We start from the raw sequence: 17,784 nt of genomic DNA, 5'->3' as shown, positions 1-17,784 counted from the left end.
ACGTGTAATTTGCATTTTAAATCCCGTTAGTTTATCTTGCCTAGATTACATGTTTACTTTGTGTTCGAGAGTAGAATAATATTTTATACAGCCAGATTGCCTGAATAAAGCTCTATAAGATATAAAAGTTGAACATAAAAGAGGCAAAAAAGGAAAATTACATGTATATCCAAATGCAGTATTTTGAGGGCTGAATGTTGTAAAATTGTTGTTATTCAAATGTTTAGAATAAATTTAGGTGCACAACTATTTTTACCCTAGATGTCATTAAACTGTCAAATTTAAATGAATTCAATTGACTGCATCATTTACAGGTACAGGTACATTTGATGTATCGATATCACCATTGGAATACTTAATGCACCAAAAGTGACCTGCAAAATTGCAGCAATGATACATTTATAATATTATACTGTGGGTGGTCAGACCTGTGTTTAACATGCAGTTCCAAATTTGAATACATTGTCTATGAAAATACTTATAATATCGTTTCTGTTGGGCGACATTATAATCAACTTTACATGTTTTTAGAGGTTTCTTAAGTCAGAACGCAATTGAAAATTCCATTGTTACTAACTTTGGTGATTTTTTTACGTTGGATTTTTGGTCGAACTAACACAGCTGTCATATGGCGACTTTTCAGCTTTACTGATTGTAGAACCAACAGTGTTCTTGAAGATGAAATAATCCAAAGTCCCTGGCAGGATTTGAACCCATAGCGGTTAAGGGGCAAGTGCTTGGGAGTCAACAACCTTAACCACTATGGTGATGTAATCCCTCAACTTGTTTACATGGAAACATGTATAAATTTCATGGTTTTAATAATGATAATTTTATGTCTTCAATTCCTATGGAAACATTTATTGCATTGTTACTGTGGTTATACATTTACATTGTTTTTACATTGTTTCTATGGAAACAATAAGTACATTATTATTAATATTATTATTATTATTATTATTATTATTTATTATTATTATTATTATTATCATTATTATTATGGAGATACTTTTAAAGCTGTACAATCAAACTTTTGAGATAATTGCTACTTTGGTGGTACAATGAAACTTATATGTAAAAAAATTAAAATAATATTGTTTCAGTTTGTTGTTTAAACTGTTTCTATGGAAACATTAATTATATTGTAACTATGATTACAGAAGGAGAGCAGGAAGCAGAATGGTTACAAGAAGCTGGGTATGGATTCATTGTTTCCAAGTATCAAGGTAAGAAGTATTTATAAATATAGTACATTCTCATAGAACCATAATAATTTAGTTGCCTCTTAATATATCTGTGTACCTTTGCCCTTTATCTGAACAGACAGAACCATCTTTCAGTTTGGGCAAACTATATTTTTTAGACAAAATTCAAGAAATAATTATAAACTTTTTGTAAAAAGTGAACGGTGCAACGGTAATCAGAGGGTGCGGACATGCTGGCTGATCTTTGTTTGCACTCAAATGGGTAGAATAAGTTGCCAGCGAAGGCTAAGAACAGTACTGTTAAATGGTGAACTGCTCTGCTTTTAGACGGTCCCGTTATAAGGAATTTAAGATAACAAAAGATGTCATTTACTAATTTCTAGTTAGTAATGATGCAAGTTGTTTCTTATAACTATTTGATTGATATAATAAAGATGTTGATTGTTGAAAGTCCGATTGTAAAGTTAATATTATTGTTGGTCAGACAAGTCAAATAGTTAATTAATAGGTTCCACCCAGTTTAAGGTACTTTATGATATTAATTAACCCTGGTTTGTCTGACATGACAAATTCATTTCTAAAGCAATATTGAAATAGCTTTATTCTGAATGTTTTTGACCTATTTTAGATTTATGACTTATTATAGATTTATTATATTATTTAGAAAGGTCTTTACAAGATGATACTTTTATTATTCTCATGAACAGTGTATTTGGGTGGGATATTGTAAATATAAAATCATTCTTTCTATCAACAGTCTATCAGATCTCAATTTTTTTTAAAATGAGCTTTATTATTTTTTATCAGAATTACTGTTTATATTATGTCTTGAGAACCAATATGTATAGAAATTAGTTTATGAAAAAAGCAAATAAGTACTTGAGATGGATGACAAACAGCTAATACATAAACATGTACAATGCTAGCTGGACTCGTTTTACGCAAAAAAAATGAATATGCTGAAAAAGAATGTACTTTTAGTTAAGTTTTACTGAATGCTTTCTTTTAAACTTGTTATATTTTATTTTACTTTATTGTGTAATACAGCCGGTAAGGAGTTTTCTGAGGATGAGATCAACAAGTTCACAGAATCCATGCCTAGCAACCATGCTGCCGTGGTTAAAAGACGTGTAGATACTCTAAATGCTACACTGAGAAAGAAACAAAAATACACAACAAAAATAGATGTCAGGAACATATTCCCAGAACAGCTACCAGGGGGCAGAACTGTTATTCATAGCCAACCTTTAGAAGGCGAAGAAGAGGGTACTAGACAGGTAAATTATAGAACCAGTCTTGATTTATGATAATTCAGGGAACATGACGGGTTAAACTTTAGAACCAGTCTTGCTTTGTGATAACTTGAGGACCAAGATATGTAAATTATAGAATGGTTTTTGTTATATGATAAATCAAGAGTCAAGAGAGGTTAATTATAGAACTAGTCAAGTTTTAAAATAACTTAAAGTAAATGATATGGTTAATTTATACAATGATAATCTTGGGATCAACAAGGGTAAATTATAGTGTCAGTCTAGTATTACTCTTAAGATATTTGACTACATTGTGAGTCTTGTATTACAAGATAATATATTTGACTTCTTTGTGATATTTGTGAAATACCTCTTCTTAATTTGCTAAATAATGATTGCTTATATCTGGTGCAAAAATGTGACTAAATTGAATGAATAACATATTGTTTACGAGTGGGATTTGTAATGATGTTGCAGAATTTATGTCATCTCTGCTGCATATGCTCAGTTTTAAAATATGGTTTTATAGATTTAAAAATATATATGAATATTTGTTCATAAATTGTTTTCAACTACATTTATCTTTCTTTTCTTTACTGTACTAATAGCCCTTACCAAAATGACTTTAAGTGACTTATATGTTTCTTATATGCAACTTATACATGACCTATAAGAGAACTATAAGTTACATATAAGTCACTTATAAATCACCTAAAAACCTGTCTAAGTCAGTTATAGGTATATGCTACATATAAGTCACTTTTGGCCATTTTTTCCCCAACATATAAGTCACATACAAGTCACCTATAAGTGCCTTATACTGGCGAAGTTTGAAGTAACCAGTTTCTATGTTAGATATAAGTGAAAACTTAGAACTTTTGCGAGACTTTTTATTACTGAGCAAAGCTGAAAAAATTACTAAGTACAAAAACATGAGAAAATTGGTAAAATTTATTGAAGTTGATTTGTAATTCTTTGCTTTAACACAATGGGTATCAAAATACTCAGAATTTAAAATACTAAAATCTTAGACCTTAATCACAAACAATTAAGATTTTTTTTTAAATATTGCTTATTAATTTTTGAACACAGCTGGGGGTTTTTAAATAAGATAATACAAAAAATGATAATCAATTAAGTATATTACCTGTAAAAAATTTTGGTACTTATTCTGTGCGGAATTGGGACAGAAATGGCATTCAGTCAGTGATTTCTAGGCTACCATGGACAGAAATGAAATTCCATGTCACTTCTTCTCACAAGGAAAATATTTCACATAAAAGTCACCCAAGGCATAATTCTACTCTTGTTTTTTTTTCTAACTTGAAACAGACATTGAAATCTATATGTTTTTACCTACTGTACTTCTTACAGACCTAATTTCGCTGAAGTAAGATATTCTAACAAGAAAAAGAGGTGTATTTTTTTTAATATACAAGTGTTATTTTTAAGACATTTAGGCCTAGTGTATTTTAGATATTTAAACAATAAAAAAAACAGTGCTTGAAATAAACAGTTTATATTGCCCTTTTAATCTATATAAAATCAAGGAACCAATATGCCTGAAGATTGCTTATATTTTCTACATCCACTGATACACCACATAGATCAGAGGTCTGATAAAACTGGCCACCTGCCTTTGCCACCATATGTGCATGACTAATTTTTTGACTGGTCATTCCTACAAATCAGACTGTTCCATGTGATTATTTTGGGGAAAGATAACATTTCCTATCCTGAATTTGTAAAAAATGACATTGCATTTTCTTTTTCAAAAATGTATAATGATTTTTAAACTTTACATATCTATTAGTTATTTGATTTTTTTTTCACATTCAATGATTGTAAGATAGAACTGATGAGTGCTTTGATTTTTGGATTTACCCTGTTGCACATAACATTGGACCTGCCCAGGTACACAGTTGTAAGTCTGAAACATTTAGGTTAGCAAGCTGGTGGAAATCACAGAGAATCTACTTGATGTTTTAGGAAATTTAGAGATATTGTTTTGTTTAAGATGTTTAAGTATAGTTATGGTAAATAAGAATGACAAGAAGAATCACCTTGGACAAGAAGATATACAACAAAATCAGGTAAATACCTTTGAGTTACATTTATGCAGAATTGATACAGGTTATATATTAAACAATCAAAGTAAGATGGCAGCAAACTAAAATTTGTAACTTGAGAGATCAAGGCTGTTTTTATTTTAGATTTACTAATACTTGTAATTGATTTAAATCTAGATTTAATAGTCAAATTAATTGAATTATTAGAACTAAATAGTACAATCAGTAGTTTTATGCAGCTGAATAAGACAGGGTCATCATAATCATTTAACATTTTATTGTTGTTTTCAATGGAGATTTCTGATATTACATTTTACATACATTGCAGGCTAGTGGGACCAGTTCTTACTTTGAGATGCCAGGTGAATAATGATATGCAGTATTGAGCCTGAAAAGGTATGTTTCTTTAATCTCTATACTTACTGCTCTAAATCTTTTACAGAAAAGAGCATAATAAATGTTGTTGCAAATAGTGCTGTTAATCAATTCTTATAGAGACTTTTAGCAATTCTTAAACAACACTGTTGACTTGTGCACTAAAATGAGATACTGTGTAACTTAGTATATTTGTATATGCATAAGCATAAATAGCTAATATACTTTGATGATATACAAATATGAAATATAACTGCATTTACAATGGTCGGAATTTATTCCACATCTTTTTTAATTAATTATGAATTTTATCTTTAAAGGTGAACACAGCCACATGAAGTTCTCCGAGGAAATAGAAGCAGAGCACTGAAACAGACATCAATAAAAGAAATAGTAGTTTGAATAATCAGAAACATTTGATCAAATTTATGATTTGAACAGTTCCTCACCGACAGACTTCCAGCAAAATAATTGTATAAATAAAGTGTTTGATTCCAAGAAAACCAGTAAAAAACAAAAACTTGCTGCTAGAAATGAATATTGTTTTTGTTATAGTGAATGTAAGATGATTGAACTGAAGGATATGTATGTTGAATTTTGTATTTTGCTCATTTATATGACTATGAATATAAATTAATAAACATTTTTGAAATTAAATTACTAAACTTTTATTTTATTTCAAGCTTTTTTGACATCAAGCAACATATATGCGACTTACATGTGACTTATATGTTACTTATAAGTGACTTATATTAAGTCACTTATATGTAACATATAAGTCACTTATATGTAACATATAAGTCACTTATATGTTACTTATAAGTTGAGCATATCTTTGACTTACATGTCACATATTTGTGACTTATATATAACTTATACTTCACTTATATGTCAAAATGCCAGACATATACTGCACTTACATCTAATTTGCATTTAAAATACATATACTTGACTTATAGGTGAATTGACTAAGTGAAGTATAATCTACATATAAAATAGCCTATAAGTGACTTATAAGTGAATTCCGTAAGGGAGTATATCCTTGACAAAGAGTAGCATATTATGTAGAAACATATTATGTATATAATATTACATATATAATTGTGTAGATTATGTTTATACATCTAATAAATTAATTGTTTTTTTTTTTAATGGAAATTTCTCTCTGCAATCCAGGTACAAAATAATACATGCACATTTATTGAATTTTTTTAATAAATGAATAAGGAATGTGATAAATTTCATATTATACACAAAATTTAATCCTGATTTCTGATTGGTTAATTATCACTATTCATATATTATGATATCACATTTATAATATTGCATGAGCATAATTGTTAATTAATTTTCAATACACCAGTATATTTGATATAGACATGGTCATGTGTAAACATGTCAGACTAGTAACCTTAATGATTGCTGGATCAGAAGTTCAAACCATGTCATTGACAAGCCATTATTGTCTTGAGCAAGAAATTAAATTTACACCAATTTGCTTATTATATATATCGTAGTACTGTTTGGTTCCAGGAACAACTAAAATAAACTCTGTATACTTGACTACTTGATATAGGTATATATAATGACTTCTCTGCTCTAGACATGCAAAAATCATCCATTTAAGTGCTGTACCAGGTTTCAAACCAATTAAGGGTGTCTGGAGTGCCAGTCTAATATGTTATATATCACCACACCACCAGGGCCTTGATGTTTTTCTCATTTTGTCTGCGCCTGGTCAGTGATGGATTTTTCCCGTGACTTTTCTGTAATACATGTATATAATTATATATAATGTAAATGAATGTATTTATTATCTCAGTTGTAGCAATTATAATATTTCATATAAAAAATACTGCATGAGAATAACATTATCATGACAACCACCATTTCAGTTGGCTAGGAGGCCTGCAACCCTTCCCCGGGGTATCAAATTTGGCTCCTATAATGGTGACAGCAGTCTGTGGACACGTCAGGTTGGATCTCACGCATGCACAGACTAACTTGTTATATTCTTTTACTAATTTCCTTAGTTCTTTATTTACTTACAATATTATATTATATATATTTGATGATTAACCAAATTATGCATGTTTTCTGATATGAATATATTCCCTGATTTTAATATGTTTAATCTGATTGTGCTATGGATTGGAGTTATAGTTTAATTATATCTTTTTCTACATGATACAAAACTGCGCATTTATTTATTTAAAAGGTCAGAAAGAGTTTATAGAGATGTAAACAAGTGAAAAATGCTGAAGTTTGTTGGTCCTCGGTGTGGCCTCAGTGGTTTAAGGTTTGCTGAAATTGTATGATTAGCTACACACCTGTGACTGGAGGTGCAAATATTTCCGCTGTAAATCATCTTACTTATGGAAAGTCTCGGGCTTGCTAGTGCCTGAGATCCTCCACTGGTAACATTTGAGAGCAGACAGGAAAGTTGCCAGTTATGACCTTTACATAAATTGTGTAAATTTAATACCAACCCGGGCATAGTCATCGGATAAGTTTAAGGCCAAGGCTATAAAGTAAATGCCCACAATAATCATCTAGCTAGCTTGATATATTGAATTGTGGTTCTTCATCTTCTTACACAGATGACGGGTGATTGTGCCTGAAACTTGTAAGGACTTCTTGTCTTCTTCCTTCAGTGAAAGTTACTTATATTATTATGTCATCTAAGTGTCTGTGAGGTATTAAAACAAATGGAAAGAAATGAAAAATGCTGAATGACACTTGAGTTACAACATCCTCCTTTTAAGATGAAGGCATTGATTTAAACTTGCATGAGCTTTATAAATAATTATCACACACGAACAATTAATGTTTCAACTCCGTTGCACATGCAATTCTCAGCAAATAACTTTTATAATTAATCTCATTGAGCTAATGGTCATTATGTTTCATTGCCAAGTCAAAAAATATGTTGTTAAGTAAGTTGGTCACTATTATAAATAGAGGTTTAAGGGGGCATGGTTAAATACTGGTAAGTTATATTCAGGAAAGCCCATTCTGAGGTAACAGGACTGACTGTGTAGTTATGACAAAACTTTTGTTGAAATAAGCATGAAAACCTAACAAAATTATGATGTTTTATCTGCATTAAGATGTCTCTTCTTCTCCATTTATGGATTACTTTAATTTTTCACATCTCATCTGTTTGTGATGATGTCACACAGTATGACTATATTGTTTTAACTTTTTAACAAAGTGCTTCTTAAATCTGCCATAAAAATGTTTCTTATTCCCCTCAAATCTTTCAGGTGCTAATTAAGTGATATCTTTTAATGTAAAATTAACATATATTATTAACAAGCAAAGATTCCAGGAAAGGTTTTTTACCTCAATGGAGATAATCAATGTTTAATCTTTTCCTACTTGTTCAATATTTTTGCATTTTTTCCTACATTTTACATTATCTTTTTGATTGAAAAACAAGTCTTTACACTCTGTACCATTGTTTTTGTTGTTCTCAGAGTTCTAATATTCAGATAAAATCATTGAAATTTACAGTACAAGTATGAAAAATAGTAGAAAACTGATTGTGTTATATATAATTGTCACCTTAGTGCAGTAATGAGTAATAACTCGTATTAAATTTCAGTAGAAGTTATTCTGAGTTAACCTATTACTGCACTAAGGTGACAAATTATTTTTATATCTAATGCCAATAAATGCAAAAGAAATACATAAGATATCTATTATTTTCATGTAATAACTTTATTTAAATTGCTGGGTTAAGAGTTATTCACACTAAAATGATACTTACATGTTAGTTATTCAGAAAGTCATTTTGGTGAACTGACCACAAAGATATAATCAAAAATTTGTTTAATTTTAATCGGCATAGAAAAATAGACAAACAAACAATCACTACTAAAATTTTAAATGTGCATACCGTAAAAGCAATAATTATTGTGCTCATTAAAATGGTCAGCAATCATGCTGTAAGATTTTGATTGTAAACTCGTTGAGTGCTTGCTGTTAAAAATAAAAGCCCCTCAAAATTTCAACCCTTACTGACTCACATGTACTGAAAGATAAAGAGTGATTTAAATATGTGTCTCAATTAGCCCATAGACAAGATCACAACTGCTGGAAACAATGTCAACAAATGTGTGCAACAAACACTTTTATTACCTTCTATATTCTTTGCAGAGGAACAAAAAACAGCTTGGTTTGAAATATATAGACCCATCACAATCTCAGTGGAAAAATACCAATTCAGATTATAATCAAGGTCAAGGCCAATGGAAAAATACTGATCTTGAACAATATGAAGGCCAAAGCCAGCAGAAAACTACTTACTCTGGGTTTAAAAATAGAAGTCATCACTCAGAAACTGAATGCAATTTAGAAGAGGAAGATAAAGTAGAAGTTAAACAATCTGAATTTTTCAAAGAAAACCAGCATTATTCTGAAGGTGATAAACAGGGTTGTCAGTTAAAGTTTGGCCATTTGCAAAGGTCAGACAGTAAAGATTCTTTAAGTTCATTGAACAGCCTTCAGAGGTCAAGAAGTTCATCTTGCGACACACTTGACTCTGTGGATTCAGGATTGGCTTCCTCTGAGTCTTTACTAAACCCTGAACATTCAAGTTCTCATGATTCTTTAGACACTGTAGACTCTGCCTCATGTTTCCCGCGTAAAATTCCGTTTAGACATAAACTAGGTCACATGTCCCCCAATGGCAGCCCAGGAAGTTCGTATTCACCAATCACTGAAACAGCGAGTCCCTTAGAGAGTTCAGGGGAGTGTGAAAGGACAGCCACTCTGCTCTCGTATAGAAAACGTCAGAACTCTGTATCGGAGGTTAGTCGTTCACTCAATAGACTTGTGGTTTTCACTTTGTAGAGGTTTTAACATTGTTTGCCTGTAGATTAGTTGGAGTTTCTGTATCACACAATTATATAGACATTCATGTAACCACCATTGTGCATGCTGTGGCATTATTTGAGTTGTGTTCAAGACATTTAGATCACAGTCTTCCCTTAGGAATACACTTTGCATCTCAAATTTATATGTTTATTCAGTCTTAAACACAAATCACCTGTTTGTGTTAAAGGTTAGGAAACAAATTTCTTTACAAATAATTCAAATTATATGAAATTAATTAATATATTGCAATTCATCTATGGGAGTAAAGAGGATTTCAAACATGCCCTGATTTAATCGCATTTTCTTCAGATGTGAGTATAGTTTACATAGACTTACTCAGTGGCAATTCTTTATGGCAGGAATAGTTCATTTCAATTTTGTCCAGGGGTAGGAGTATAGTTGATTTCAAACTTGTGTGAAGGTATTTTATTTTTTCAGATTGGATAACTAGTTTATTTCAAAGATGTCCTTGAACATCACATAATTTGCACTTGCAAATTTCTGTATTCTTTGTTTCAAAGTTGTGTATGTTTTAGTTTATTATTTGAGATGGCATTTTGGTTTTTTCACTTGGTTTTATCTTATCCTATGAGTCTGTCCTTGACTGAAGCCTCTTGACCTTAATCTTATTTTCCGACCTTACTGTTATTTTTACAATCTTTTTATATACATATATACAGCTATCTGTTTTTAATATTAAAATAAAAATGGCAAAGGTTGCATTTTGATAGTATTGAAATTCTATAAATTATGTTCATCACTTATATTTACTTTTTCAGCATATCATATTGACTTATAATGTTATCGAAGATGCAATGGGTTTTTGTTAGCTTGTTTTCTAATCTAAATTTCTAAATTGCTTAAATTAGTGCTTTAATTATTATAAACATGTAACATTTATTTAAAGAAAATGGACAGAATTTTAATGTTTACATTTTTTTTTCATTTGAAACAACTGTTGATGTAGTATAAACTAACATATTAATTTAGGTCTACACAATAAAATCAGTATTTTGAATTACAAATTAAATAAATATTTAAAGGCCCAAATATTTAGTAAAGAAAAACTGTCAAGATCGATATTTAATGTGTTCTGTAAAAGAAGATACTTGGAAATGAAGAAAAATGAAAACAAGAGCTTTACTGATTTCTTATCATAAACCTAAGGTGTTTCTATTATTTATTAAAAGCAATCAATTAAAGTTATTGTTCCAAATACAAGTTTTTTATTTAGGTATAAGGTTATAATTTGCTAATTGATAAGTTATGCAGTCAAGGAATATAAAGAATCTGATTGGTCCAAAATTTGTGATATGAAACATTATAATTTGATTTGCCAATTTTAAAATATTTGATTAAAAACTAATTTGATTGGTCATATTCAAATAATTGATTAAAATCAACCAATCAGATGAGAGAATCTTTGACTGATCATCAATTTCAAGCTTTTTATACATTAAAATGTCTTTAGTATTTTATGTCCACTTTTATAAAAAAAAAATTTAGCTATTTATAAATAGGGACACTTACTCTAGGTATTGTTACTGTTGTTCAGTGTTAAAACGTATAGTTATGAATTTTGTTTCAGATTTCACCAAGGAGCCCCACAACCAATAAATATATCAACCACATTATAATAGAGGTTTGAGAGAAATTGTACCTACTTGTATATACTAGACAATGGTGTATCACTAACTCATTTATCATTATAATAAAGCATTTTAACATGTCTCCCTCTTCTAAATGTGTTCTAGGCCAATGGTCAATTAAATGTTTGTTTCCACCTTAATATATAACGAAAATTTGCCTAATTTATTTGATTTAAAGTTGTGATATAAATCTATGATGCTTTTTGAGGGGAAAAAAAGCATAATTTTAACTGTAAGTTAAATAAAAGAAATAAAAAAACCAAAATTATTAATGACCGTAATTGGTTAAAAGAAATTCATTTGCAACAAGTCATGTAGTTAACTGTAGTACCTACTTTTGTACTTTGAAATAAATTGATTTACAGTGGTAAAATAATTCTAAGCATAAATAGTCATCAATATTCAGATAGTGCACATTGCTGGGTATAATTATCCAAATAGCCAAAATTACTTCCCTTTGTTTTTACTCTTTTTAGCTCACCTGTCACAAAGTGACAGGGTGAGCTTTTGTGATCGCTTTTTGTCCGGCGTCCGGCGTCCGTCCGTCCGTCCGTAAACTTTTGCTTTAAATGACATCTCCTCATAAACCACTGAGCCAATTTCATCCAAACTTCACGGGAATGTTCCTTTGGTGGTCACCTTTAAAAATTGTTCAAAGAATTTAATTCCATGCAGAACTCTGGTTGCCATGGCAACCAAAAGAAAAATCTTTAAATATCTTCTTTTAAAAAACCATAAGAGCTAGAGCTTTAGATATTTGGCATGAAACATCTTCTAGTGAGTGTCTACCAAGTTTGTTCAAATAAAAGCCCTGGAGTCAAAATTGGCCCCGTCCCAGGGGGGCATTGATTTTCCCTATATGCATATAGTAAAAACTTAAAAAATCTGCTTTTAAAGAACCCAAAGAGCTAGAGCTAAGATATTAAGCATGAAACATCTTCTAGTGAGTGTCTACCAAGTTTGTTCAAATTAATGCCCTGGGGTCAAAATTGGCCCCGCCCCGGGGGTCATTGATTTTCCCTATATGCATATAGTAAAAACTTAAAAAATCTTCTTTAAAAGAACCATAAGAGCTAGAGCTTAGATATTTGGCATGAAACATCTTCTAGTGAATGTCTACCAAGTTTGTTCAAATAAAAGCCCCGGGGTCAAAATTGACCCCGCCCCAGGGGGTCATAGGTTTTCCCTATATGCATATAGTAAAAACTTAAAAAATCTTCTTTTAATGAACCCAATTTAAAGAGCTAGAGCGTAGATATTTGGCATGAAACATCTTCTAATGAGTGTCTACCAAGTTTGTTCAAATAAAAGCCCTGGGGTCAAAATTGGCCCCGCCCCAGGGGGTCATTGATTTTCCCTATATGCATATAGTAAAAACTTAAAAAATCTTCTTTTAAAGAACTCAAAGAGCTAGAGCTAAGATATTTAGCATGAAACATGTTCTAATAGGTGTCTACAAAGTATGTTCAAATAAAAGCCCTGGGGTCAAAACTGGCCCCGCCCGGGGGGGGGGGGGTCATTGATTTTCCTTATATGTGTATAGCAAAAACTTAAAAATCTTCTTTGGAAAAACCCAAATAGCTAGAGTTTAGATATTAAGCATGAAACATTTTTAGCTCGACTTTTCTATGAAAAGGGGAGCTATCCTACTCGCCCCGGCGTCGGCGTTGGCGTCACACCTTGGTTAAGTTTTTCGTACCACCCCACTTTATTTCAGAAGTATTACAAGTATGGCTTTGAAACTTACCATACTTGTTCACCATCATAACCTCCATCTACAGACAAGAGTACATAACTCTGTCAAGGTTTTTGACAGAATTATGGCCCTTTTTTGACTTAGAAAGTGTATTGAGCTTGGTTAAGTTTTTTGTACCACCTCACTTTATTTCAAAACCATTGGAGGTATTGGTTTGAAACTGACCATACTTGTTTACCATCACGACCTTCATCAACAGACAAGAGGACATAACTCTGTCAAGGTTTTTGACAGAATTATGCCCCTTTTTGACTTAGAAAATACATTGAATATGGGTAAAATCCACTTATTGCCTTAACCCTTTGAGATATTGCTTTGAAACTTTTAATGCTATTTCACATCATTACCCCCATCTGTACGCAAGAGAAGGTAACTCTGTCAAGGATTTGTTTTAAAAATTAAGGCCTTTTATCGACTTAGAATCTTGGTTAAGTTTTTAGTACCAGTCCACTTTTTGACTGAACTGTTTGAGATATTAATTTGAAAGTTGGAATACTTGTTTACAATCATGATTCCCAAACATGTCCAGGAGAAGGTAATTCTGTCAAAGATTTTATTTGAATTATGGCCCTTAACTGTCAATGTTTTGTATTATAGGCAAGCACTAAAAAACTTAAAAAATCTAAAAAAATTCATTCCTATCCACTTGTTCACTTTACCATAAATTATGTCATAATAAAATAATTCTTCACTAAATATCTTAATGCTCATGGCCATTGTTCACTTTAAAAATACAGAGATTCTTGTATTGCCTTTTACTGCAAAAACTTTTTTTATTGGCAAGCAATAAAAAAGTCGAGCGCGCTGTCTTACGGACAGCTCTTGTTAAATAAATATCTACAAAGTTTGTTAAAATAAACGCCCGGGGGTCAAAACTGGCCCTGCCCCAGGGGTGTCATTGTTTTTAACTATATGTGTATAGTAAAAACTTTAAAAATCTTCTTTTAAAAAAGCCAATGAGCTAGAATTTAGATGTTTAGCATGAAACATCTTCTTATGGGTGTCTACCAAGTCTGTTCAAATAAACAAATAAAAGCCCTTGGGTAAAAATTGGCCCGGGGTGGGGGGGACTTATTACATACAGGTGAGCGACCTCAGGGCCATCATGGCCCTCTTTTTGTAATAATCCTGATGTATTTGAACAATTAAAAGGAGTTGATTTAATTAAAGCATGGATTATTTTAACTTGCTTTATTCCCCTTAGAAAATTGTTCAAGGCATAGAGATAGGTGGAGTATTCTAACATGAAAAATTGAACCTTAAATTGTAATGCTATAACAACATAACATTTCTTAAATATGACCATAGATTATGTCTGCTTTTAGCTTTAGTTTTAATAATGACATTAATATTTTATTAGCCTAACAAGATAATATATCATTCAAGTTGTCTGAGGAAATGGCCTGGATAATCCGAAGCAGATTTTTTTTTAAAAATTGTACTCCTAACACTTAATTAGAAATATAATTATAATATCATCAAATTTGATAGCTTAGGTACAGTGGTATGTATTGCCTGCTTTATTTGTTGTCTAAGACACTATAACAGCAAACAGATGAGCAATTTCTGTATACATGTGGTAAATTGTTATATAATTATATGGGTAATTATTATATTTATGGTAAAATAATTTATATACATAATTATATTAGGGTTACTTATTATATTGATATACAATAAATTAATATAAAATAAATATACTGAAAATTGTTATGCATTCTGTAAATCATTACATATACAGTGAATTATTATATGATTGGTTCTTAAATTCTTATAATTTTATGGGTTAAATTTTACTAAAACTTGAAAAATGTTTATTGTGCCAAGTTAAAATAAATAAAGAGGCTTAAAATTCTGTTTTATATACAGTAGATTATTACACAGTATTATGTTTAATATACAAATTTTGCAACAGTTACATTTATGTACTTTTTAGTCCCCTACCGGTTTACCGGAGGGGACTTTAGGTTTACCCTCCGTCCGTCTGTCCGTCCGTCTGTCCGTCCGTCAGTCCGTCCGTCCACAAAACTGGATCCCGCGATAACACAAAAAGTACTGAAAATATTTCAAACTTGATATATGGATAGATGGCAGTATGGAGATTATGCACGTCTTTTTCTTTTCTTCCTATGTTGAAAATTCTGGTTGCTATGGCAACAAATAGACTGAAAATATGGCAAATTTTACACATAACCTGGATCCCGCGATAACGCAAAAAGTACTGAAAATATTTTTATGAAACTTGATATATGGATAGATGGCAGTATGGAGATTATGCACGTCTTTTTCTTTTCTTCCTATGTTGAAAATTCTGGTTGCTATGGCAACAAATAGACTGAAAATATGGCAAATTTTACACATAACCTGGATCCAGTGATAACACAAAAAGTACTGAAAATATGTAAACTTGACATATGGGTAGATGGCAGTATGGAAATTATGCACACTCTTTTCTTATCTTCCTATGTTGAAAATTCTGGTTGCTATGGCAACAAATAGACTGAATTTCAAGATTTCTGATTCTAGTTTTTAAGTTTTTTCTCTATAAGTTCTTTATTTCTTAAGGTATTTTCTTCAAACTTTAAATATAAGTTGCTTGTCATCAACCACATCATATGTGACAAGGTTTACAACTCTAGCACAAAATTTATCAGAATTACCTCCCTTGAACTTAAAATTTTCATGAAAAAAACATTGTTTTTTTTAATAACTTCTTTTTCTGAATGTATCTACTTCAAACTTCATATAAATGTTTCTTATTATCACTCAACATTTGTGAGTGTTCAATACTCTAGCAAGACTATTTCCAGAATTATGCCCCTTTTGAACTTAGACTTTTTTTTTGAGAAATTGGTAATTTTTACTCCAACTTCTTCAATCATGATAGGATTTTAAAAATGTTATATTTTGATAACAGGGATGTTTAAAAAATAACTTTAGAGTGTCCTTCAGTCTGTCTGTCTGTACATAAAAACTGTTTCCTGTGATCACTTTTAAAGAACTTTTTCAACAAATTAGGAACCTTAGTGAATGGCCAATGGTCCTTTAAATGTTGCTTGGGCTCTTACCGGTAGGGGACTTATGGATTGCTTGCAATACTATGATAATTGCTTGTTAAATTTTGCATTTTATAAGAGTTATAGCCCTTTTTGTACTGCTCTATCTATTTCATTTTTATGAATTATCCTTTCTGCAGCAAAAAAAAACAACAACAAAAAACAACAAAAACAAAAACACAGGTGCTTTTTATGATGCTCTTAAGGAGGTCCTCGAAATCAGATTTTAAAGAATACCTTTTTTATTTTCGTATCCTCATATTCATTTTTTTATATAGCACAAGAAATAGTTGGTGTTTGGGGCTACTGCTTGTACTATAAATAGATGTCACAGCACCAAAGTTTCTTTGTATTGTATCTACATTTATATTTGTATTTTGTAAACATGTGCTAAACTTTTCAACACTTTATCTGTTATTTAATTGTATAAAAAAATTTTTTTAAATTATTACTGAACGACTGTTCTAAATTCAAAGCAATTTTTAGCTCGACTATTTGATAAGAATAAGTAGAGCTATTGCAGTCACCCGAGCGTCGGCGTCGGCGTAACCACTTATGTTTAAGTTTTTGTAATAGTTCAAATATTTTCAAAGTCCATAGAAATATGGCTTTGAAACTGTGCACACTTGTTCACCATCATGACCCCAACCTGTAGACAGGAGGAGGTAACTCTATCAAGCATTTTGACAGAATTATGCCCCTTTTTCGACTTAGAATTTACGTTAAAGTTTTTGTAATAGTTCAAATATTTTCAAAGTCCATTGACATATGGCTTTGAAACTTTGCACACTTGTTCACCATCATGACCCCAACCTGTAAACAGGAGGAGGTAACTCTATCAAGCATTTTGACAGAATTATGCCCCTTTTTCGACTTAGAATTTACGTTAAAGTTTTTGTAATAGTTCAAATATTTTCAAAGTCCATTGACATAGTTTTTGTAATAGTTCAAATATTTTCAAAGTCCATTGACATATGGCTTTGAAACTTTACACACTTGTTCACCATCATGACCCCAACATGGAAACAGGAGGAGGTAACTCTATCAAGCATTTTGACAGAATTATGCCCCTTTTTCGACTTAGAATTTACGTTAAAGTTTTTGTAATAGTTCAAATATTTTCAAAGTCCATTGACGTAATTATGGCTTTGAAACTTTGCACACTTGTTCACCATCATGACCCCAACCTGTAAACAGGAGGAGGTAACTCTATCAAGCATTTTGACAGAATTATGCCCCTTTTTCAACTTAGAATTTACGTTAAAGTTTTTGTAATAGTTCAAATATTTTCAAAGTCCATTGACATATGGCTTTGAAACTTTGCACACTTGTTCACCATCATGACCCAACCTGTAAACAGGAGGAGGTAACTCTATCAAGCATTTTTTTTACTAAGAATAGTCGAGCGTTGCTGTCCTACCGACAGCTCTTGTTTTGCCATGTCATTATACACAAATTTATATGTGTATATTAGTTCTATTTGGTATTTGATGTACAGAGTGGGCACATGAGGTCTTGAACCTCAACCAGTAAAGCACCA

General features: G+C 31.1%; 1 protein-coding gene and 1 long non-coding RNA gene across 11 annotated transcripts in view; both read left to right on the top strand.

The window, feature by feature from the left end:
* Positions 1-17,784, top strand: part of LOC132749053 (rho GTPase-activating protein 18-like) — a 41,318-nt gene that overhangs the window by 9,890 nt on the left and 13,644 nt on the right. For 3 of the 9 annotated variants that reach the window (XM_060738730.1, XM_060738731.1, XM_060738729.1), the window contains exons 3-7: positions 1,161-1,226; positions 2,253-2,482; positions 6,798-6,878; positions 9,064-9,717; positions 11,372-11,425. In XM_060738730.1, coding sequence (XP_060594713.1) covers positions 1,161-1,226; positions 2,253-2,482; positions 6,798-6,878; positions 9,064-9,717; positions 11,372-11,425 — 1,085 coding nt within the window. The remainder of the gene's footprint in view (positions 1-1,160; positions 1,227-2,252; positions 2,483-6,797; positions 6,879-9,063; positions 9,718-11,371; positions 11,426-17,784) is intronic. The other 6 variants (XM_060738733.1, XM_060738732.1, XM_060738734.1 and 3 more) reach the window with 6 other exon arrangements.
* Positions 3,640-5,422, top strand: LOC132749052 (uncharacterized). Of its 2 annotated transcripts, XR_009628358.1 has the most exons (3): positions 3,640-4,551; positions 4,856-4,923; positions 5,223-5,422. It is a non-coding gene; the product is annotated as an uncharacterized LOC132749052 (long non-coding RNA). The 2 variants fall into 2 exon arrangements; XR_009628357.1 differs by having other exon boundaries at positions 3,640-4,923.

The sequence above is a fragment of the Ruditapes philippinarum genome, unplaced genomic scaffold (genome assembly GCF_026571515.1).
Source record: "Ruditapes philippinarum isolate M1 unplaced genomic scaffold, ASM2657151v2 ctg3721_1_1_1_1, whole genome shotgun sequence".
Taxonomy (NCBI): domain Eukaryota; kingdom Metazoa; phylum Mollusca; class Bivalvia; order Venerida; family Veneridae; genus Ruditapes; species Ruditapes philippinarum.
This window is presented reverse-complemented; position numbering and strand designations above follow the sequence as displayed.